This window comes from Chinchilla lanigera, unplaced genomic scaffold, assembly GCF_000276665.1.
Source record: "Chinchilla lanigera isolate Chin_1 unplaced genomic scaffold, ChiLan1.0 scaffold00058, whole genome shotgun sequence".
In the NCBI taxonomy this organism is placed as follows: domain Eukaryota; kingdom Metazoa; phylum Chordata; class Mammalia; order Rodentia; family Chinchillidae; genus Chinchilla; species Chinchilla lanigera.
In genome coordinates this window covers 2,811,669-2,835,997 of record NW_004955459.1, presented here as the reverse complement: position 1 = coordinate 2,835,997, position 24,329 = coordinate 2,811,669, and the positions used below count along the sequence as shown (strand labels likewise).

Sequence of the window (24,329 nt, the reverse complement as noted above, 5' to 3'; positions counted from 1 at the left end):
AGCTGAGAAGCAATCTGTGGATGACCCTGCCTCCCCACAGTCCTTTCCTCAAAGGTCTCAACACACGTGCTTGCTTCGGCAGCACATACACTAAAATTTGAATGATACAGAGAAGATTAGCATGGCCCCTGTGCAAGAATAACTCCCAAGTTCATGAAACATTCCATATTTTTTGTTTTTGTGTTGTTTTATTTTTATCTTTGTTGTTGTTATTTTGTTACTTTTTTTTTCTCTTTAAAATTAAAAAAAAAAAAAAATGGAGGAAAAAAAGGTCTCAACACACACTGCTGACCCTGGCCTACATCAGCTGTGACACTAACAGCTCACCAAGGTGGTCTAATTCCTCCATGCCTCCCACTGCTGTCATGAGGCACTCTTCTGCGAAAGAAATTCCAGGGCCTTCCTTGTACATTCTAGGTAAATGTTCTACCACTGCACTACATTCCCAGCCCCCTTTTAAATTTTAAGATCTCTCTAAGTTGCGTAGGTCGGCCCCAAATTTGAGATCCTCCTGCCTCGGCCTTCTGAATGTCTGGCATTACAGACATAAGCCTCTGTGCCTAGTGTTAGGTCTATTTTTAATAATCTTCCTGGTCCTGAGGTGACTTGGTTGAATCATGCTTCCTGTGAACAAGGTGAGTATGCTCAGGACACTAGCTAAATTAATGAGGAAAAGCCAGGGTGGAAATGGCCCAGAGGAGGAGGTAGCGGGGCAGGATGAACTCAGCAGGAAGTACTGTTTGTTTCCCGGAAAGACAGCAGGACTCCTCTTTGTTCAAGCACTGTCCTAGGTACAAAGGGATGCAGAGAATCTCATTTCTCTCATTAGAAAATACCTTTTGTTATGAACTGTTTGTGCTCCCCCATCCTTCATACTGAAGTTCCAATCCCGACTGTGATGGTATTTGGAGATGGGGCCTTGGAGGCAGTTAGGGCTGTATGAAGAAGTGAAGGAAGGCTCAGATGATAGGATTAGGACCCTTATAAGAAGCACAGGAGAGCATCCTCCCACCTCACAGTGAAGGCACAGAGAAAAAGCTGCAAGCCAGGGAGAGGGTCCTCCCTGCTGGCCTCAATCTAGGACTTCCAGGCTCCATCTATGGTCCTATCATATAGTAGCCTAAGCAGACTAATGATATGCCTTCTAAGAGACTGATCCCTCTCCAATTCTTCCCCCACTGAACAGGTCCTTTCTCACTGAAAGGGTCCTTTCTCAGGTCCCCCACTGAACAGTTACTGAGTATCTACAAAGTACTGCTGCTAGTGCTCTAGATCTGAGGAGACAACCAGGAGTTGGCATGCCCCCCACTGAAACAGGCAATAAAGAAATAAACACACCTTGCCCTCTGTATCCATAGCTGCAGAGTTAACCAATCATGAATGGAAAACAACTTTTTTTAATTGTGTCTGTACTGAACATGCAGACTTTTTTGTCATTAGGTATGGTAAGTCATCCAGAGATGACTGAAGTTGATGGCAGAAAGTCATAGGTTTTTATAGGGGACTTGGGCAGATATGGTCTGTGTGGAGATCCTGAAACGCCTCTCAAATACCAACGGTCAAACACACATTACTATAATGTCAAGCAAGGCTCAGTGCTATGAAGATACACACTGCCAGGCAAGAGGACAGCTCTGATCAGAGTGAGCCACAGCAAGCTGGGAATATTCCTGGCTGGGGAAGAATAAGCACTAAGACTGGGAAACAGGAGTGTGCACGGCGCCACTCAAGAACAGCATGGTGGTGACAGCACAGGTTTAGGTTGTGGCATATCACTGATATAAACTAAAACACAACAAAGAGTGAAATTCTGCACAAGATGCAGAGATTCAACATATCCATGGAAGGTAAGCAGATGCCAGGTTCTTGTGCTGTTTCAAAGACAGTGTTTGGCTGTCATTATGACCGGCCCTTAAGAAAACAGGGAACTTTTTCTTTAAAAAAAAAGGAGTCTTTTCTTTAAATCTCCCATGCCAGTTGATCTTGCTTATTAACTAAAATGGATTAAGAGACCCACTGGAGGGATGACTAGATTGTGACAGCACCAACCCCATCAGCAGACTATACCAATTAATGAGTTCATACCCAAATGGGCTATGAGGAGGTGTGGGCCTAGTTGAAGGAAGTGGGTCACAGGGATGTGGCCTTGGGGACTAGACCTCATCCTTGGCCCCTTCCTCATATCACAGGCTCTTTCCAACCTGCTCTATTTCCTGACTACCATGAATTGAGCAGTATTCCTCCACCACGCCCTTCGCTCATGATGCTTCTGCTTTGGAACCACGTGGCTAAACCTCAGAAACCATGAGCCACAATAAACTGCTCCTCCCTTAAATTGTTGAGGTCACACATTTCATCCCAGCAACAAGAAAGGTGACTGGTATATCCCCCAACAGCCTCTTAATTCTTGCTATTTTACCCTCCCTGGCTACAATATCAGCCATTTTTTTCTAATAGATGCCTCAAGGGTGTGGATGGCAAATCCTGTACCCCTGGACTACACCACCTACTAGCAACTGTAGTAAGAAATGGGATGAGAAGACAAGAGAACAAATGCCTGAGGGGCAGGCCACTAAAAGCTGGACGCAGGGCCCTCACTCTTGAGACTAATAGCAATTCTCAGAAAGTCAAGACGCAGCTGAGTGTCTCATCTCTATTCAGAGGACACTGACAACTAACAACTAGCTCACAGATTTCTTGTACCAATCAAATGATGTGACAGCATTTGGCACAGATTAAGTTATTATTGTTAATTACTAAGTCTCACTCAAGATTACGGGTGTGGTGTGCTGCACACCTGCAATCCCAGCCCTCAGGAGGCTGAGACTAGAGTTGTTCACGGCCAGCCTGAGCTACATAGTAAGACCCTATCACAAAACAAAACAAAAAATTATACCACTTTCTGGTTTTTCTCTATATATCTTCTATTCCTTTTATGCTCCCAAGCAAAGTAAAAGTTTAAGCTTGATCTAAAATTTAACAAGATTTCCAGTTCAATTTGATTTTATTAACTTCTTAGGTAATTACACACAAATTGTGTCCATTTTACAACCCTTTTATTTCTAATTTAGATATCTTGCTCTTACTTCACCATTTAATCAAGGTGAACCTGGAAATTTCTAATCAGATCCAAGACATCCTCATCACGAACCAAAAAACAAACAAAAAAGATTTCCAAATTGCAAAAATTTAAAAGACAGATCAAGTGTAGCTTTGTTTTAAAAAAATATTTACATTCTCCAGAGGACAGGACTGGTAATCCATGCAAGACTTCTCCCCGGACACCCCTCAGCAAAATAAGAAAGAGGCCTTTAAGAAGAGCACAAACAGAAAGCCCCAGGGAAGGCACAGTGGAGCCACACAGTGCATATCCCACCTTTCTTCTCTACGCCCTCGGAAACGTGGGTCCTCAGGATCCCGGGGAAATCGTTCATCTCCTGGTCTGCGGCCTTCCCATGCCCCTGGAGGGCCTCGGGCTGCACCCCGACCATCCCCCTCACTGAATTCCCTGTGGTCAGGAGGAAATGGAGGTCCGGGGCCCCCTCGCCTCCACTTCTCTTCCTGTGGCAAAGGTCCTCCTCGTCCTTCAAATTCACGTAATCGGTGGCCAAAGCGCTTGTCGGGGTGGAAGTCCTCTGGTCTGTTGAAGTCATCAGGAAAGTCTGGATGAGGGCCCCGCCTGTCGGGGGGACCCCTGCAGTCCTGGCCACCCCGGAAAGGGCCTCTCTCAGGCCCGTGCTCAGGGCCACCACTCTGCTCATGTCGCCTCTCTGACATCGGACCCAGGTGATGGTTGGGAGGGCCTCGGGAGTCACCTAAAGGAAACAAAGTTGACTGTTACCATGGCTTTCAAGAGGCAGAAGTGTAGGTCTCTGCTGCATCTGTGTGTTTCAGAACACACTGTTCCTTAGAATGCTTTCCCTCCTGGCTTCTCAGCACACTTACAAAGCAGAGTCCCTGGAGCATCATATTATGAGAAGACCAGGGCTCTGTGTGTGGGTTTCATCCTCCTTACTCACTAACTAACCTGATCTCTAACAAATTTCTAAGTAACTTGGCCCCCAGAGAAACTACTGATGCCAAAGGAAGTCAGCAGTGTCAGCAGTTCCTCATATATTCTAGAAAACACCTGCACCAGATTCCTGATGTAAGAATGGGCCTCCTTTCCCTGTGGCTGTTCTCTTATGACTTCATTAGGGCCATGAGTTTCCCAAGCAGGGAAGCACCACTTGTGGGAGAGGAAGTGGCACGCTAGGAATTCACTGCTGGCCTCGAGAAGGCCGTGGAGTCCACACAAGGTGCCAGGTCTACATTGCACCACCCGTGCTGCTGCTCCTTTCACCCATGGCTTGCTTAATTTCATCCCTTCACTCCCATGAAGGATAACACACTCTTCTGTAAGGCTCAAGGAACCAGGGGCCCTCTAATAACTGTCTCGTGTTTAGTTTCTGGGTTTGTACAACACCTTTTCTGCTCCTTTAAAGGAATGGGTCTCATATTATCACCTTCCTTTGCAGGCTGCATTGGAATTCCATTAAAAATTTTTCAGATTATTTGAATATATGTTATACACTCAAAGTACTCGGACTAAGGTTATAGCTTAGTGGGAAAGCTTGTGTAGCATAAACCAGGCCCTGTGTTTCATCCCCAGAACTGCAAAAGAAAAGAGTATGGGGGACTGAATAAAAGTGAGAAAAGGCCAGTGAAATCTGCGCTGGTTAACAGCATCTAACCCTGCACTCTGAAGGGATTGTTTTCCCCAGCTACCGAGCTAGCTACTGTGGCACTATAAATATATACCTATCTTCTGCCAACATAAAATTTAACTCGAACATTTTTAAAAGGGAGTTGGCCAAAGAACATTCTTGTTTCCAAATCAACCAACTTTTTAAATGAAATCCTTCCTCTTATCTAGCTCATGCCTTTCATGGGTATTCCTGGCAGTCTGACAACCCTTCCATGTATCGTGGTCAGCCATAACTCTTACCTTTCCAACATCTCTCCTCCCTTTCATGTCTGTTTGTGTCTCTTGGCTATTTTAACTCCTCCTCACCATTTGATATGGAGAGAGGCTTAGAAAGCTTAGTACAGAAATATACCATTACACAGAATCTCTTCTCTTGAATTTGTTGATCTCTGCTTCCTCACTTGCCCTTGCTGTAAAGAAAGCCCTTTCTACATTGCTCTCTGCTTACCCATTTGGCAAACAAATATGCTGGATCTATCTCCTCCTAGCAGGAAGATCACTCAATTCTCCATGTGTTCCTGAAGCCAAGGATTCTCATTTCCTGCTTCCTGAGCCTAATGAAACCCCAGACACAGGTGACCTTGGACCTCAGGAATCTGCACATGTCCCATTTGGACTTACCCATGAATATTACTCCTCCCATTACCTCTGCCCCTGGAGGGCCTCGGGCTGCACCCCGACCATCCCCCTCACTGAATCTGTTTAAAAGTACCCTGCTCTTCCAAGGATAGAAACCCACCACTACAAATTGGGAGCAATGTGGCCCCCGGTGATGGGGCGGCGGCGGCGGGTAATCCAGTAGGGGATTGCAGGGCCACTTTCTCAGCTCTCCCTTCTCCCTTTGGTCCCTGGGAGGAGAAAGAGAGGAGGAAGAGAGAGAGAGAGAAAAGGGGAAAAGCAAGGAGGAGAGGGTAACAGGTGGAGACAGACACAGGGTAGGAGAGGAAGAGAGTGGCTCTCAGTTTGTTGATGACAGTACTTTGTGGGTCAAAGACTCTTTCTCCCTTATGGTCCCCAAAGCTCAGAGAAGATCCCTGGTGCTCTCTCTGGGTCCTTGGAGGCAACTGCCTTTCTTTCTGTGCATCCTCTGCCATCACTTCCATGCAACAGGACAGTAAGAAATGTTCTCTATTTCCTTGACTTTGCCCTTTTCCTACTATTATCTCACATCAACTAAAAAAGCTTAAAATTTCCGAAGTCCCAGGGCTATAAATGATGCCAAGGACTTTTCTTTTTTTTTTTTTTTTTTGAGGCACGGTCTCACTATGTAGTGCAGGCTGACCTTGAACTCGCTTACATAGCCCAGGCTAGCCCTGAACTCATGGCTATCCTTCTGCTTCAGCCTCCTGAGTACTAGGATTACAGGTATGGACAAGGACTTCAGATAAAATGAGGGAAGGGACCTAATGTGTACCACACAGTGCTATGGGCTTAGCCATTCAAAAATGAATGTACAGTTCTGTGCAATACAATCTCCACAGTCCACATGAGCTGATTTGTGACTTCTCTCTAGGAAACAGTGTGTTGACGGAAATACTCCTTCTCCTGTGAGAAGTTCATTCACACTCAGCATCCTCTCTAACTCCGGGTCCAGTAGCATGCCGCTCCCACATTCCTGCTCCGACTCTGCACACAGTATGCCAGGGCTCAACACTTCAGCCCAACCAAGGTCTCCGGTGCTCGGCTTGGCTCCCTTTTGACTCTTAGGATTAATTCTTTGACTACCAAATGCTGACAATTCTCATCTCCTCACTTTTCATAGTATCAATATGATGCACCACATGTCAGTACACCCTTTTCAAATGGTGCAGAACAATTTAAGCCCCTAAAGAACAATGTAAGGCCAGCAGTGACACAATTTGAGGCGACAAGGGAGTAAAAACAAAAATAGCTGAAATCCTGATTCTTTTACCCTGTCAAAAAAAATGCAAGCAATAACAGTCCCACTGTTGCAAATGTCTCCCCTGAGCACAGAACCACCTTCACTTCCAGCAGGAACAATAAGGTAGCTGGCAAACAGTAGCCAGGCCTGTCCAGGTGGCATCAGTGCCAGTATCAAATGGGGGAGGACCTCATGTCCCTGGCCAGCCTAACTAAACATATCCCCCAAAACAGCGCAGCACAAAGCTAGTACCTGCCTGAATGTGCCCTCATTTACGCAGCAGTTCCCTAGACAGTATCAGCAAAACTATCTATTGACTGTAAAATGCACCAAACAGTGGCACAATCTGCGCTCTCATTCAGCAGAGCAGATACTTACCTTTGTTGGGGCCAGGTCCTTGTCCGGGGTTTAGAGGGGGGATTCGGCCTTGTGCTCCCTGCTGCCCTAGGCCTGGAATCAGGGGTGGGGGGCCTGCACTCTGTCCTTCCTGAAAAAGACATATTCAAAAAGTGGTATGAAATCACAGCTTGTGTTTCATAGATAACATTATAATGTGACAAGATAAAAATATCAGGTTGTTCTAAAGCGTCCAGCACTAAATACTGACATTATAACAAAACTGTCCCTAACATGGAGAAAAGGAGAAACTTCTCTTGCCAGAGTAAAAGGAAGCCCTTGTATTTTAAACCTGCTAACAGGTTTTACTTAAAGCCAGATCTTTTCTTATAATGCCAAGCAAGAACTTCTAGAAGAGTAAAGACCTGGCAATCAGTCGGGACAGGCAAGCTCTACCACCAGAGCCATGACTCCTCCCATGACAGGAAGTAGATGGTCCTCTCAAAGAAACACTAGGACTGGCTTTCCTATCTTGGGAGTGAGTGCATGTAATGATAAGAAAGCAGCTGCCACTGGCTTCCCCTTCACTTCCCTCTGATCTCTGTCCTCCAAGAGTCCCCTTCCTAAGCACCCTGCTGCTCATGCCCGCTATGTTACCCCACCCACCAGTCTGGACTCACTCAGTTCCTGCAGCTTCAGTCTGATGCAAACCTGCTGCTATGCTCCTCATAATCTCTGTACTCAGGACTGCAGCGCTCAACTCCACTTCTTCCCTGGTCCCATCTGTGTTTTTTTCTAGCTAAGTCTAAATTCTAACTTGCCACACTATCCAATGACTTTGGGTCAGGTCTCTTCACACCCAAATATATAAATAAATCTATCATTCCATTTTATGAAAAATACATTTACCACAATGACTAGATCTACTACAAGAATAGCAGTTTCAGAAATACCAATAATACAACTGGTTTCAGGTCCCAAACTAGCCACACAAAGGAAGAGTCCTCACAGGAGGTACTCCTCATGCCATCACAGCCCAATGCCAGTAATTTCCTTACTGGCCCCTTTAAGCTCAGAATAGCCCTTATCAACAACCTTTGCATGGCTACTTACAAACATCTGAAAACAACTTCACCACATTAAACCAATGCAAACGGCTGGTTTAAATAATTGGCCTGGGAAAGATTTAAAATGTGTCATATGCATATACCAATTCATCACAATGTATGTAATCATTAGGTACTACAAACATGTACTAATAACAACTCAAAACTTAAATTAAAAATAAATGAATAAATAATTGGCCTATACAAAATGAAGTCATACTTCAGCATCTATAAAATATGAGCAAAGGTAACTCCTGAGACTAGAAATCCCTACCTACACAGTGTCCAATCTTCAGATTCATTCTACCAATTTCTACAAGTCAACTAAAAATTTAGAATCATTACATTTTTCAAGCATAAAATCTTCTACCATATGAGCCACACATGGTGGTGCACACCTGTAATCCCAGCACTCGGGAGGCTGAGGCAGGAAGATCGTTGTGAGTTCAAAACCAGCCTGGGCTACAAAGTGAGCTCAAGGCCAGCCTGAACTGCATACGGAGACCTTGTCTCAAAAAAGACAAAAACAAACAAACAAAAGATCTTCTACCATATGAACAATGAGAAATATTATTGAACTGTTGAAGAAACTGAGGCCTGGACTTTTGAACCTGACATGTTCATTCTTTCAGTCATAATGTGAGAGCTTAAATTCATTACTTTTTTTTAATCTTACTAAATGAAAATTGTTACCACCATCTGGACGAGAAAATAATGCAGCAAATAAATATTACACATACATAAGTAAAACATGTAATGCTTCACACTGTAGGGCAATTTAGGATGGCAATTCTAAATTTTACTCATGTTATCCTATATTCTGAAAAGTGCCCAATAAAAATCTGAAACTGAAACACCACTGAATTTTTCCTTGGTGGATCATTTGTAATTCCTGAAAGACTAACTGAAGAGTACTACCCAATTTACTTATTTACCTAGTTCTTTTAGTTCAGTAAACTTCTTCTGATGGTTATCTTCAGATTACAGATTCTCAGTCAAAACAGACTGTTTGCTACATACAGATTCGTAATAGCCCTTCTTCCAGATACCTGAGTGTCTTTCAGTGACAACATGGGGAACTACCCTCACTCACTTTTGGGCCACAACTCAGTCCAGGGACAAAACCCAGTTGTTCATAGCCCAAGACTGCTCTTCCAGAATAAGAACTTCAGAAATGCAATGTGGAACACAGCCAATAATGTTAAATCCCTTCATGAAATCTTTTTGTAATTCAACCTGTAACACTCCAAACTCTCCTCATACCACTTCTTAAGTTCAGTGCAGGAGTAATAAAACTAGAATCCCCAAAGCATGACCAAGGAAATGTCTACAAAAATACTCCTTCTTGCCCAGGATATAGCTCAGTGGCACAAGTACCTGCCTAGCAAGAGCAAGGTCTTGATTCCCTGTACAGGAAACAAAACAAAACAAAACAAAAAAACTCCTTCCTGCAAAAGGTTCACCATTTTGGAATGCTCTATTTTGGAATCACAAACTCTCTAAAAGCATTCACTGAAATGAAAATTGTGAGGTACACAGTCTGTAACTTGTGAGTTAAACACCCTGTCATATCATCTTTAAAAGTAAAGCTAAACAGCCAAGTCAGAGGCAGGTTGGTCACTGGCAAGGCCACTGGACACTGGGCTACAACGTCAAGGGCCCAGAAATGGGATCACAACAGCCTGAGGCACCCACAACACATCATGTCTGCTCCTCAAAGCCACTGCTCTCTTGGGGTCCTGGAGCAAACATGAACCATATTCAATTCTTTTCTGGAAGAATCTCTAAGATTAATACTGACATCTGTTAACAGTGGTAGAGCCAAATTCTTATCTCACTAATTCCTTCTTCAGCCAAGATGCTATCTTACATAACCATCACCACTCAAAAAATGCTTTTCAGTTCTCAGCATCATCACTTCAGCACACAGCATATTTTCCCAGTGAGTTAATGCCTACAAGCTGGAAATAAATAATACCTGATTGAAGGGGGCCCGAGGCCCATCACCTAGCAGAGGTGTTTTCTGTTGCTGGAATGGTATTGGCCCTTGAGATGGATGCGGCCCTCTTGCCGGGTTCTGTTGTCCCTGAGGTCCAGGAGGCCCTTGCATGCCACCCTGGGGTGGAGGTCCCAAAGATCCCTGGGGCGGCCCCTGCTGACCTTGTGAGCCTGGAGGCCCTCGTAGTTCCTGGGGAGGGCCAAGCATTGATCCTTGGGGTGGAGGCCCCTGCATGCCCCGCATCTCCTGAGGACCTCGCATTTCCTGAGGGCCATGTCCCAGCAGTCCACTTGGAGGGTGAGGTCCTCTCATTTCTTGAGGCGGGTGGCCCATCATCATCCCTTGGGGAGCAGGACCCTGATTTTCCCGGGGACCTGGAGGTCCCTGCATTCCTCTTGGATTCAATCCCATCAGAGGTCCCTGAGACACAGGACCTTGGATCCCTTGAGAGCCTGGCCCACCTTGGATCCCATGAGGATGAGGAGGTCCTTGCATTCCTCTGGGACCAGGTGGTCCCTGCATACCTTGAGTTCCAGGAGGCCCCTGTGGGCCCAAGTGGCCCTGAGGACCAGGTGGGCCTTGGGGGCCCATGTGACCCTGTGGGCCAGGCGGACCCTGAGGACCCATATGACCTTGAGGACCAGAACTACCTTGTGGTCCAGGTGGTCCTTGAGGTCCCAAAGGACCATGAGGTCCAGGATGCCTTTGCATTCCTTGGGGTCCATGCATGTCCTGAGGCCGGGGCAGCCCCTGGGGCGGGCCCTGTGGCCCTTGTGGTCCCATGAATCCTTGAGGACCCCCACCTCCCTGATGCAGTGGAGGACCTTGTGGTCCCATTTGTCCCTGAGGCCCAGGAGGTCTGAACTGTCCCTGTGGACCAGGAGGTCCCATCTGAGCCATATTCATTGGCATCTGCTGAGATGGATGGGGCTGTTGAAAACCTTGAGGAATCTGAGACATTGGACCTTGTCCTGGAAAAGGCTGAGGTCCAAGGAGAGGGGTGCCAGATGAGGAAGGAGGCTGAATCTGCTCAGCCTGTTTCTGAGCAAGTCTTTCAATTTTAAGTTGCTGCAATGAAAGAAGAAAAGTACGCTGAATAAATAAGCTGGAGCCCTCAATGATGATGATATTGCTATCACCTATTTCATCAGGGGAGCCTCGAAATAAACATACTAACTGCTCAACATCTTAATAGTCAAAATTAACTACTGTCTACTCATCATGAAAACATCCTAAGGGTGCTCCTGACCATCAAAGTGCTGCCAGACTCCCTTCAGACAGCTTCTTTTAGGAATAGGGAAAATGATAGGAAGGACTATTTACATCTTGTGTAGGGAAAACCCAATCATTACAGTATTTTATCATTCTTGGTAGCTATCATAGATGGGAAAAACAGATACAAGCCATCTACTCTATTAGCAGAAAAATTCTACCTATGCATAAGTAAAGGAATCAAAATTAAAGCTACCTTGGCTTTGGCTTTTCGACTGAAAATGTATAATAGGTGTACACACTGCTCCACTGATCTGGTTGTAAAAGTCCAAGAAGTAAAATTCTCCTAGAAACTAGCTTACAACATAGGGATAGGACTTTCAGATGTCTGACAGACCCAACTGACAGCCCCATCCCTCTTCCTGAAGAGTACAAAAAAAATGTCATCACTACTTCTTGAGATCATCTTCCATTCCACCATCCCCCACCAGCTCCACACACCTCCAGAAGCTGTGGGTTTGTGTACTGCAATGTGGCCATTTCTTGCTCAATTTCTGCTTGAGTTTTTTTCTTCTCTTCCAATTTAATGTCCTCTTTTCTATCGTTCAGAACTTCATTTGGAGCAGGAATTGGAACTTTGTTTTGCATCCAAGCCTTAGAAAAGAAGAGAATATTAAAATATACCCTAAGTATAAAGATAATGATAAGAGAAGGCCATTCTACACTGTCATCTGCTCAGTCCAACTTGCTGACCTCCTACTGGCAACTCTTAATGACATGGGAATGGAGTGAGGCACCTACATTACTCGGCAGAAATTTCTACATGACAAAAACTACAAGGTATTGCATATTATTAAGAGTCCAACAGCCAAGCATGGTGGCGCATACCTGTAATCCCAGCACTTGGGAGCCTAGGGCAGGATTTCCACGAGTTCAAGGCCAGCCTGAACTACATAGCAAAACCCAGTCTCAAAAATAAAGAAAAAAGCAAAGCACAGCAAAGCACCGCAAAGCACGGCATGGCACGGCATGGCACGGCACGGCACGGCAAGGCAAGCAAGGCAAAGCAAAGCAAAGCAAAGCAAAGCAAAGCAAAGCAAAGCAAAGCAAAGCAAAGCAACACTTTGCTGTTCATGAGTGGCACAACACCTGCAGTTTCACATTCAGGAAGCTGAGGCAAAAAGACTATCTGAACTCAGAAATTTGAAACCAGCTTGGGCAACACAGTGACAACTCCATCTCAAAATAAAAAGATGCCACTATCATGGTGCATGCCTTTAATCCTAGCTACTTGGGAGGCTGAGGCAGGAAGACTGAGTTTGAGGCTGCCCAGGCAACTTTCAATCCTATCTGAAAATAAACATTTTTTTAAAAAGGACTGGGTGATGTAGCTCAGTGCAAGACAGTGAGGGGAAGAGGAGGGAAAGAGAGAGAGGAGGGGACTGGCAGGCCTTGTCAGCCTCTACAAGGTACATTGTGTTGAGCAGACAATTAAAGCAGAAGGTAGACAGACATTCAACATTCTCTGCTCCATGCCTTCTCTCTCGTCCCACAACTTGGAGAATAAGTAGGTGAGTAGAGAAGAGAATACAGAGAAGATTCATGGCAAACTCAACAGAACTGCAAGGTAACAGATGGGTACTATGCCGAAAAACATGAATGTGAAGAGGCTCCAGGACAGTCCACAGTATACAAGCACTTCCAACAGAGGAGGTGATCTGAGAGAACATCAGCACAGGGAATCGACCACAGTCTCTCAGTGCACGGATTAGTTACTCACCTGCTGGAACTGAGCAGGAATAGGTTTAGCATAAGGGACTTTTTTCTGAGGTACTTTTTTCTGATCTTTTTGCATCACCTCCTCCATTCCCCAGTCTAAACCTGGTATTGTCATTTCAATTTCATTTGATTCATCTTTCCCTAAAGCCATAAAGAGAAGTAGTTAGCCCCTTCAGTGAAAGAAGTAGGAAGAAATTTTTTGGAAGAATAGATTTTTAAATATTAGGCACGTTCATAAACATTTCTAAATCTATATCATGCTGGCATTTCAACATAATTTATCATGAAAATAAGAGATAGGTCTACAAAAATTATATAAAAACAAAATTGGATATGTGTGATTTCGCTTACCCATCTGCTCTTGTTCCATAGCTAGTTTTAGTTGTTCTGGTATCCCCATCCCTGGAATTACTGCCAAGCTGTTAGGTTCAAGATCATCTACAAATAATAATATACTTATTCTTAATAGAGACTTTATCAAAGTAGTGGCCAATAAGATTAACACTTTATAAAAATGTATCACATATTGGGTGATTTATAAATCAACAAACTCTAAAACTTAAATTAGTTTTATATAATCTTCCCAATACCTAACACTTTTTATAACAGAATATCAACATTCCATAGAAGGGCAAATGTATAAGCCTCACCATATTCTACTCCATCTTCAGACATTCCAGGTAATAGGTTTAGATTATATCTATCTCGCATTTTATCACCTGGTCGATTTCGAGTCCAGAATTTGCTGTCCAAATAAAAGTAATAGGAGAGGAGAAACACAGTTTTAGTGTTTTTCTGGGTAGTTAATAGAGTAGTCTTTTGGTAAACAAATTTTTACAATGCCTTTCCTCTCAAAATGTAAATTGTGTGAAGATTTTGTTTTTTAAAATCAAAAGGCAAAAAAAAAAAAAATTAGATAAAGCCATGTTAAATATTCAGCATTCTTCTTGCAACATAAGTATTTGTAAACCATCACAAAAATGTTTCTAAAACCAAAATGAAATACAATTCAACACATCAATCAATAAATACATGTAATATTTCCCACTACTCCATGAGTACAATAATTCCTTGCAGTTTTTCACTATAAAACTTACCTAGTATGGTCATTTGAGCCTGAGCAAAGAATATGTCCAAGAGGATGCCAGGCCAGACTCCAGATCATCCCTTCATGGGCCATCTCCATCCCACCCACTTCCTTCTCAACCCTGCAACACCATAAAGAAGTTTATTTCTCAAAAGTAAAAAAACAAAAAACAAAAACAAAAAAAACCTTTTTATTTTAGCCTTAAAACAAAACTATTTACCCTCCCTTAATGCTTTCCATATCCAAAATCAGAGGTGCTACATTTTCTATTCCAAGCTGAATTTATAGAAATGAAACTTGCAGACAGATGCTAATATAGGAAATACTAAAAACTCAGAAAAAATGCAAAATTTGTATCATGTTTGTACAGGTTCAGATGCTTGCTCCATGAAATATACTGTTTATTGGACTTACCTATATCAACAGAATGTGTTAAAGGCACACTGCATGACTCAGAGAGACAAGGTCAGAAAAGATCACTTCCTACCTGACTCTCTTGGCATACCCTTCTCTGAAAATTCCCAACAGGGACCAGTCAGCACATTTAAAGAAGCACATACCACTTGAAGAAGCCATACAAAGGTGCTCTTATATATAATCCCCAGAAAAGTCTTGGCTTAAACTTTTCCCAGCCCTTGACCACTGAAATTTTCCCAGTGGATGCCTCAAGCACAACAAGAGCAGAGATAAGCTATCCCTGCTATGCCCCGTCCAAATTTCTGAAGCAGAATAAAATGTTTCTTTTATGCCACAGAAAAAATGATTTTGTGTGTGTTACTTCTCTTTAACATGCTGGGGATCAAACCCAGAAGCCTGCACATACTAAGCAAGCACTCTATCACTGAGCTATACTCCAGCCTTCTTTACATACCCAACATGCCAGAATAATAAAGAACCATCAGATCCTCCACTGGCAAACAGTCCTTCATGAACAGGATGCCAGGCCACAGCTGTGAAACAATAGCAAGGGAAAGAAAATTACTGGGGTCTGAGAATGATGCACCTAGTAAGTAGTGATCAGGACAAGACGTATTTCACAGCCACTGACCTGTGGCTTCTTTCTTATGACCTCGGAACACCTGAAGCTCTTCTTTCAGGTTCCGGATGTCAAAAAGCTTGCAGAGATGGTCACGTGATGCTGTGAGCAACCAATTGCCATTGAGGTTTAATTTTACTTCCATGACTGTATTTTTATGAGCATGACTAGAAACAAAGCATCAAGAAAATAAACCGTCAGAGTTCAAAACAAGCATCTGTTGATATAATGGCCATTTTGTTGACGTATGGACCAGAAATAATAAACCAGGCACCGTTATGGGACCACAATTAAAAGTACACTTGAAGAAAAAAGGTCAACAGAATGTCCACTACCCAAACATCACATTCACTATCCAGCTAAAGTAGCAGCAGAGCTTCAGTTGGACAGAAAAGTTTCATCTGAAGAGCAGGAGAAGCACAGCCACAAAATAATATTCAATAAAGCTCGTTAAAACTTTTAAAAGGCTCCAGACACAGTGGTACATGTCTACAATCCTAGCTATTTGGGAGGCTGAGATAGGAGGACTAAAGCAAGTTCAAGGCCAGGCCGGGCAACCTAGCAAGACCCTGTCCCAAAATAAAATTTAAAAGGGTGGTTGGTGCCTGGGAATGCAGCTCAACACTGCCCGGGTTCAATACTCTATAAATAAATAAATAAATGTATGTATGTATGTATGTATGTATATATGTACGTCAACAATGTTCCTTTTACTAAGACAAAGAACTTCAACTAAAGACAACATAACATCCTAAGGCTTGTGCAGAAGTATCCAAGGGACACCATCCCCAAGACACTGTATGTGGCTGTGTTCATGGAGCTGTCCAGAGCTCCAACCAGTTCACATGGTGGGTGGTTCACTTACCAATCAGAAGGGCCAGGATACAACATCTTGGGCAAAAGAACTGTGTATTCACGTAATGTTTCAATGTTTCAAATTTTTCAAATGTTTCAAGTAATTCAGAAAAAAAGCTGTATCACGCAGCTGCATTTTAAGTAAGCACATCAGACAAAAACTGAGAACCGCCTCAAAAATAGAGTGAGGCCTTCTCTAGAAATAGATGTTGTAGGATGGAGAAGGCTGGGCTATGCCTGATGAGAGGCACAGACATGAACTCTGCACCATGCCAAAAGGTATGTTCTGATGAGGAGACAGTAAGACAGAATGGCGACAATACTACCATCACCTCTTCCTGCTGGCAGCCAAACCAAATACCAAGCCTTACTTCACTAGGAATTTAGATAAAAGTCATATATAATTTAAAGAATTTTATAGATCCAAATCCATATGCTACCTAAATTACTTTCTCAGAAATAGCAGAAGACAAGAAACAGCTAAAAGTTAAAGAACATGAGGCCACTTTTGTTTCTTTTGTTAGAGGACCAGGGTGAGGTTCCTATCACTTACAGTGTTGCAAGACTCTGCCCAGTCTTGGGATCCCAGAACTTGATTGGCTGTTGACTATCTTTACTTCCCGAAACAACTAACCCTTTGGTTGGATGCCAGTCTACACATTTCACATCAGCACCATGCCCTGTCGAAAACAAGTTAGGATAAAAAAACCTAATCAGTCACATACAATTAAAGCAGGACTCACCAGGACTTTGTAGTTTAAACCAAAGTAGAGAAAGAAGTTTTCATCTTAGTGCTCAGTCAACTTAAACTTTTGAAGACTTTGGACACAGCAACATCTCTGCCCATGTCAAGAAGCACAGAAACAATTCCCTCCTAGAATTATGCACAGCTTCTCATCTGCTGGCCAGTAGGTCAGCCAACGCCTCTTGGAAGCTGCAGCCCTGGTGCCCTCATAAATAAAACTTTGTAAGTTTTTCATGCTGTTCCTGATTACCCTAATCATTAGATCCAATCTCATCATTCACTTCAGTTTTCCTACTTTGTGGCAGTCCATATACTTTAAAAGTAAATCCAGGTTTAGACAACACCACTTTCTAAACATGAAGATAGGAAAAGTATTACATCTGTCTACATGAGTTTACTGAAGTTCAGAGAAAAAAAAAAAAAACCTACAGCTGATTCACATAGGACATAATTGTAAGAAATTAAGTTACTAAAAATCACAAACATAAAAACCTGAAACTAAAGGAAATGAGTGTATTTCAGAACTTGAGCGCCATATTGATTCCAGGACATTTTATGCAGGAAATGAACTAGGCAGCAGCAAAAACTAAAGAACAGCACTTAAGAAAGCTCCCCCTATCGCACACTGAAGCCAGCCTGGGGAAGCTGCAGGTGGGAAGGGAGGCGTATGGGAGAATAAGACTAGGGCAAAGAGAGAAAGAGGAGGAGAAGTCTCCAGGCCCTGGAAGTGATGTGCACCCTTTCAGAAGGAGAGAAACACAGATCGCACACAGGCGGGGCTTATCTCCACAGTGCCCCATACTGGCAAGCATAGGGAGAGGCATATGATCTGCAGGCAGTCTGGCCATGCGTATGGAAAGCAAGAATACATACCCACAGCGCAGTAAGCCCAGTGCCCAGGTTTTACCATCAGGAAATAATGGATATCCAAAAAGATTTGTATAGAAGGATGTTTACTCTGAGGCAGTTTAGTTTTATCTTTTTTTTTTTTTTTTTTTGCCTTTTTTTTAAGACAGGGTCTATCTCTGCAGTTCAGGCTGGCCTTGAGCTCACTTTGCAGCCGAGGCTGGTCTCAAACTCACAACGATCCTCCTGCCTCAGCCTCCCGAGTGCTGGGATTACAGGTATGCACCACCACACCCGGCTGGCAGCTTAGTTTTAAATGCCCTTAAATAGGACACAGATATGTTACAATAACTGTTTCTGACAAACTCAACTTGGCTGAGACTAGAAATTAGGTAAATTGGAAATGAAGAGTGCAGAAAAAGAAAACCCTTTGCCTTGGAAAGGCATAGGTACTCAGAGAAATATATTTCTCATTATAAATGATCCAGTAGATGATTTAATAATGTGATTTAAATGGCCAAGTACTAAGTTTATTTTTAAAAACTCAGTGTGTAACATCACCATAAAAGGCAAACAAATCAAGAAAATGAATAACTGCATGTGCACCCCTATTTGGAGGAAAAAGGCAAGAGATCAAGATTCAAGCTGTTAAGAAATAATATTAAGCTGGAAGGTAGGATTTTGTTTTGTTTTGTTTTCTAGGGTTTTGTTTGTTTTGTCATACCAGAGATTGAAACTTGGGCTTTTCCACTGACCTACATAGCAACCTTTCTTTCCCCTCTAGGTTGGGCTCCAACTTGTGATCCTCCTGCCTCAGCCTCCTAGAGTGCTGGGATTACAGGTGTGTGTCACCACACTCATGAGGAAGTGGTATTAAGGTGGTTCTTCTTTTTCCATGTTTTTATATTTTCTTCAGAAATTAATTTGCAACTGGTATCTGAGAGTGCAAATAAGAAAGGGTGGTTTTGTTGTTGTATTGTCTTTAATAAAAAAGAACTGAGGAGAATGGGTACTGGCCAACTAGATATATTACTCAGATTGGATGCCGCTTGCTCTTGGACCTCACCCTCAATAACTGTTTCTGACAAACTCAACTTGGCTGAGACTAGAAATTAGGTAAATTGGAAATGAAGAGTGCAGAAAAAGAAAACCCTTTGCCTTGGAAAGAAATGACTGAACAGGAGAAGCAAGCAAGCAAATTGTAATGGGGTGTGTGCTGCCAATATACACTGTACATTTCACAAGCTTAGCCTTCTTTACTTTTTTAGCTATTTAACTTTGCAAGATCTAAGAGGATGGATCAAGTTTAAATGACCAGGCCAGTTGAATGTGGGGGAGAAACAGTCTGTGCTGTTCCTTGATTTCTTAAAGCACCAAGAACAAGGAAAGCCAAGCCTGTCTCTCCCACCTGATGGCTGGCTGGCTGGTAGTAAAGAAGAGATTGTGTGCTGGCAAAGGATGAAGTTGGGGTGGAAGGACGGTGAGACCCAGGGTAAAATCCATGCTTCCGTGGCAGGCTGTAAAATGCAATTTAATGAGTGCTGCAGAAAGGGGACCTTCATGCTCAGGCCTTTTTATTCTGAGACAGTGTCCTGCCAAAAGTCCCTAACTTGGCCAATTTGGGCTCACACTTGTAATCCTCCTGCCTCAGCCTCCCTAAGTGCACGCCTGGGCCACCATGCCCAGTTTCATTGTTCTTTTTATTGTTGCTCAAATGATTTTATTTCTTGGAATGCATAGTATAATAGGCAAACAAAAAATTTAAAACAAAAAACAAGTTAACAAAAAAAGAAGTGAAACTTGAAAAATTGAAATAGACCAGTTAGTCCTCCTAGGCCCTTGATTGTCTTAAGAAATTTTGTTATTAATGCTCAGACATGAAAAAGACAAGGCATAGAATCTTAAAAATTCATGGGCTACTATCACCCAAAAATAAGTCTTATTTATAGCTAGGTATGAATTTTAATAGATCAAATTAGAGTTTATGGCAAATACATGAGAAGCATTTTTAAATTACACTGTGCTAGGCAAAAAATTATTTTTAGGAGCCACCTCTATCCTCACCTTCAGCGAGACACTGAGCACATAAAGTATACCAGTTTAAAGACATATTCATCTTAAAGAAGAATATGCAAAAATAATGGCTATCAACCTTGAACTTTGTTTTCTCAAGTCCTCTAAAATTTACTTGCGTAAAATCCAAGCAATGGAGAAATCCCATGAACTTACCCATATCTATCACAGATATAAATTAACAGAGTGGTACTGAAGCTCAAATTTGGGGGAGAGGGGGAGGTCATGGTACTTAATATAAAAAAAGTAGAAACATTAGCAAACATATTTAAGAATGGTATTAGTCAAAACAAGAATATATTATTTATTTTTACATATGACAATTCACAAAGTTCTCTTAATAGTTGAAGAACTTGCTCTGGATCACAGTTCATATGTGACAGAGCAGAAATCTTAATGCAAGGAGCACCCAGGGACATGCACATATTTAGTCTTAAGTATCTCTCTAAGTACATTACAAAATTAGGGAGCTGAATGAAGGAAACTGACCTTACAACCCGTATGCTTTGAAAGACTACTCTATTTTTTTTGGTCCCGGGAACTGAACTCATGACCTCAGGCTTGCCAGGCAAGCACTTAGGCCACTGAGCTATATCCCCGGCCCTGAAAGACTACTCTAAACTACCTTCTGAGACTAGAATATATACTTTCTTCCTTGCTCCCACATGCATAAAGTATCCTGAAGGATTTAGAAGTCATGTCTTTTTTAATCTTTTTTTTTTTTTTTTGAGACAAAGTCTTGCTATGCAGTTCAGGCTGGCCTTGATCTCACTATATATAGCACAAGTTGTTCTCAAACTTGCATCGATCTTCCTGTGTCAGCCTCCTAGAGTTCTGGGATTACAGGTGTCTACCACCACATTCAGCATTATTCCATTTTTGAACCTTGCTCTTGTATTATCATTTTTAAAAATTAAATACAAATAAAGTTATCTAAGTATGTGCCCCTCCAAAAAAAAAAAAAGAGCTAGGTATGGTAATGCACATCTGTACTCCCAGCTACTCCAGAGGCTGAGGCAAAAGGACTATAAGTTCAAAGTCAGCCTGGGCAATTTAATGACTCAGCAAGACCCTGTCTCAAACATAAAAGGGTTCAGGATTCAGCGTGCTAACAGTTGCAGCTTAAAAGCTTCCCCCCAGCACACACAAGGACAAACATATACATGCGTCTTAAGAATGCCTAAACTGTGTCTGCCAAGAACAGACAAGAATCAGATACTAACTGCCTCCACTAGGTGAAACAGGTAGGCACAGAGAAAATGGTAGGACACTTTTTAATGTACAAGTAGCCCTCACCCAAAAATCAAAATCTGAAACTTGCCAATATTTGAAAAATTTTTAAGAGCCAGCATAATGCATAGGCAGAAAATTCCACACCATGCACAAAACTATTTAAAATATTGCATAAGTATGTGTATGTACCAATTCCACATGATGGAATGTGTTTCTTATGTATCACAAACATATACTTAAAAAAAAATAATAACTTAAAAAAAAGATAAGCCAGGTATACTCCTGTAATTCCAGTATTCTGGGAGTTCCCCAACCTGGGCAATTTAGCAAGACCTTGTCTCAAAATACAAACTAAAAACAGTGAGGACATGACTCAGTACGAAAATCCAGGCTTCAATTCCCAGTACCATCACCAGAAAAAAAAAAATATGAAATTACCTTCAGGATATGTATACGAGGTACATATGAAACAAGTTGTGTGTTCTCACTTAGGTCCTAGCCTCAAGATAGCTCATTATATATATATAAATATTCCAAAATCTGAAAAACTAAAATTAGAAACACTTCTGGTCCCAACTATTTCAGATAAGGGATGCTCAATCTGTATACTGTTTTCTGAAGCACATACACTAGTTGGGGCGGGGGCCCAATTAGCAAATCTAAATTTACTAAATAACATCTAATTGCCTCTGGAAAGTAGGTGTGAAATTTATAAACAGCATGTCATTTTTATGTTTTCTTAAGTGAAAACAGAAAACATATTAAGCTAGCATAGAAATAAACTGATACACCGGGCTTCCTTCTTCTGGGAAAAGTTACAAATTTTCCATTGCAGCAATAAAAACTATTTCAAATGTTAAAAGGCAGCCTTTTCACATCAATGTTGACACCTGTAGTCTCCTAACTAAATAATTTAAGAGGACTGTATTTATATATGGCCAAGTGTGACCCTATGCAACTGTGGTCCCAAGGGGTGGGGATATGGCTCAATGGTAGAATGTTCTGAGTTCAACACCCAGTGCCACTCCTCCAAAACCAAAAACTGGATAATTATACAACTATTAAAATGAAAATTCCAGGAACAAGGCCCATAAAACAATGTCTTAAACAGCAAACAAAATAAAATGTACCTCATAAATATATGTTGTGAAGATGATTATAAAATCTACCTGGCTATAAAAATGAAGATACAGATAGGCACAAAATGAGTATTAGGAATAGTGAAAAGAGTTTTTCTTTTTTTTTGGTACCAGGAATTGAACTCAAGACCTCATGCTTACCAGGCAGGCGCTGGGCCGCTGAGCTGTATCTCTGGTCCCAAAACACAGTTTTTCTATTCATAATTTCTTTTTTATGTGCATGTGAACTCTTAAGACATAACTGACTTTGAGTTACTTTGTGAGGTAGTATTTTTCCTATAAAATTAGCAAAAATTATGTTCAATGTTGTTAAATGTTACGGAAAAAAGCAGATCTCTCCTCTGTAATTGGCTGAAAAATAGAACAACTTTTGGTAAAGGTCATTTGGCCATACCTATCAAAATCTTAAAGGTACACAGCCTGGGAGTCTATAAATCACCTGGTTGTAATGTACTCTTAACTCCAAAAGTATACCAGAATTCACAAAGGTATCTGTGTTTGAACTGTAACATTGGAAATAACGTCAGTATGACTCAATGAGAAAATCTAAATATGAATCAAGAGAGCTAAGGGAAATTAAAGTGAGCCCACATAAATGAATAGAGTTAGTAAAATTAAAGCAAAAATAGGGACCTCCTGGAGAGGGGTTGCAAATGTTCTGTTTTGGTTATAGTTTATATATTTGTCGAACTTCATAAGACTATATACCTAAAAGAGATGTTATCTTAAGTATACCTCAATAAACCTGTCTTTAAAAATATATAGGCAGAAAAGCAAGGTGTAATATGGTTCCATGTATATAAAATTAGCTACTAAACAGCATTTTAGGGAGAAGAAATAGAATGGGTATAAAACTGTATTTATTACAGTACTCATAATGGCAACTGCCTTTGGCTTGCCCACTTAAAAAATCAGTGACATTATTGCCTTCACTTGCAATGCACAGGTAGCCATGGTGTGTGGTCTCAGAAAGCTGTATGGGGAGGCAAGATTTGCAAGGGATCTGGAACTCATAAAACTGAACTAAGTTTCAAGAGTATCTGTGGGCCAGCAAGCCACATATGAAGACATGATCTTGCCAGGCATGGTGGCTCACGCCTGTAATCCTAGCACTCGGGAGGCTGAGGCAGGAGGATTGTTGCGAGTTCAAGACCAGCCTGGGCTACAAAGTGAGCTCACAGCCAGCCTGAACTGCAGAGTGAGAAAGTTTCAAAAAAGGCAAAAAAAAAATCTTATAAAAGTACTGTGTATTGCCAGGCATGGTGGCACACACCTGTAATTCCAGCACTTGGGAGGCTGAGGCAGGAGGATTGTTGAGAGTTTGAGGCTAGCCTGAACTGCAAAGCAAGACCCTGTATCAAAAAGACAAAAAAAAAAAAAAAGTATTGTGTGATAAAAAAATGACTGAATACCAAATACATCATTTTATCAATTTCAATCATCATCTTAAAGAAAACCTCAAAGCTGTTTATTTTTTTAGAGTGGGGAGTCTTTTTGAGACAAGGTCTCACTATGCAGTTCAAGCTGGCCTTGAGCTCACTTTGTAGCCCAAGCTGGTCTCTAACTTGCAATGATCCTCCTGCCTTAGCTGAGATTATAGAGATGTGCCACCACGCCTGGCTTTTTTTTTTTTCTAATTTGTTCATTTCTCTGAGTAAAGACTTCTGTCAATACTCTTTGTGATCCCCAAACATGGAAATTCCAAGAATGTAGTACTTATAATGCTGAAGTAATTAATACAAACATGATGGAAAATTTATTCAGGTGGTAACTCTTTGTAGGTCAGTGACTAGGATGTCTTACTACTAAAAGCATCTCGCTAATGACTACAATTTTTTTGTTTGTTTGTTTTAATGTTTTTGAGACAGGCTATGCAGTTCAGGCTAGCCTTGAGCTCATTTTGTAGCCCAGGGTGGTCTTCAACTTGCCACAATCCTCCTGCCTCAGCCTCCTGAGTGCTGGGATTACAGGTATGTGCCACCATGCCCGGCTCAATGACTATTATTTTTAGTACTAGAATTTCCTTGCCAGTAAAAGACCAAGTATTTTTAAAAGTGGAATTTAACTGAACTTTTTTGGTTTGTTTTTTTTTTTTCCGGTACTGAGAATCGAATTCACGACCTTGTGCTTGCCAGGCAGGCACCGTGCCGCTGAGCTAAAGCCCCAGGCCTTAACTGAACTTTTAAGAATCAAGCCTCCTCGGGGCTGGGGATTTAGTTCAGCAGCAAAAGCGCCTGCCTGGCAAGCGGAAGGT

The 24,329-nt window shown here is 42.0% G+C and overlaps 1 protein-coding gene across 9 annotated transcripts in view; it reads right to left on the bottom strand.

Annotated features, from left to right (window-relative positions):
• Positions 1-24,329, bottom strand: part of Wdr33 (WD repeat domain 33) — a 100,912-nt gene that overhangs the window by 5,379 nt on the left and 71,204 nt on the right. For 8 of the 9 annotated variants that reach the window (XM_013521042.1, XM_005397581.2, XM_005397576.2 and 5 more), the window contains 12 exons: positions 16,593-16,719; positions 15,197-15,351; positions 15,020-15,098; positions 14,159-14,269; positions 13,712-13,806; positions 13,413-13,499; positions 13,063-13,202; positions 11,784-11,936; positions 10,050-11,138; positions 7,008-7,116; positions 3,377-3,815; positions 837-935 (listed from right to left, as the gene is read on the bottom strand). In XM_013521042.1, the coding sequence (XP_013376496.1) occupies positions 837-935; positions 3,377-3,815; positions 7,008-7,116; positions 10,050-11,138; positions 11,784-11,936; positions 13,063-13,202; positions 13,413-13,499; positions 13,712-13,806; positions 14,159-14,269; positions 15,020-15,098; positions 15,197-15,351; positions 16,593-16,719 (2,683 nt within the window). The remainder of the gene's footprint in view (positions 1-836; positions 936-3,376; positions 3,816-7,007; positions 7,117-10,049; positions 11,139-11,783; positions 11,937-13,062; positions 13,203-13,412; positions 13,500-13,711; positions 13,807-14,158; positions 14,270-15,019; positions 15,099-15,196; positions 15,352-16,592; positions 16,720-24,329) is intronic. The other variant, XM_005397587.2, reaches the window with a different exon arrangement.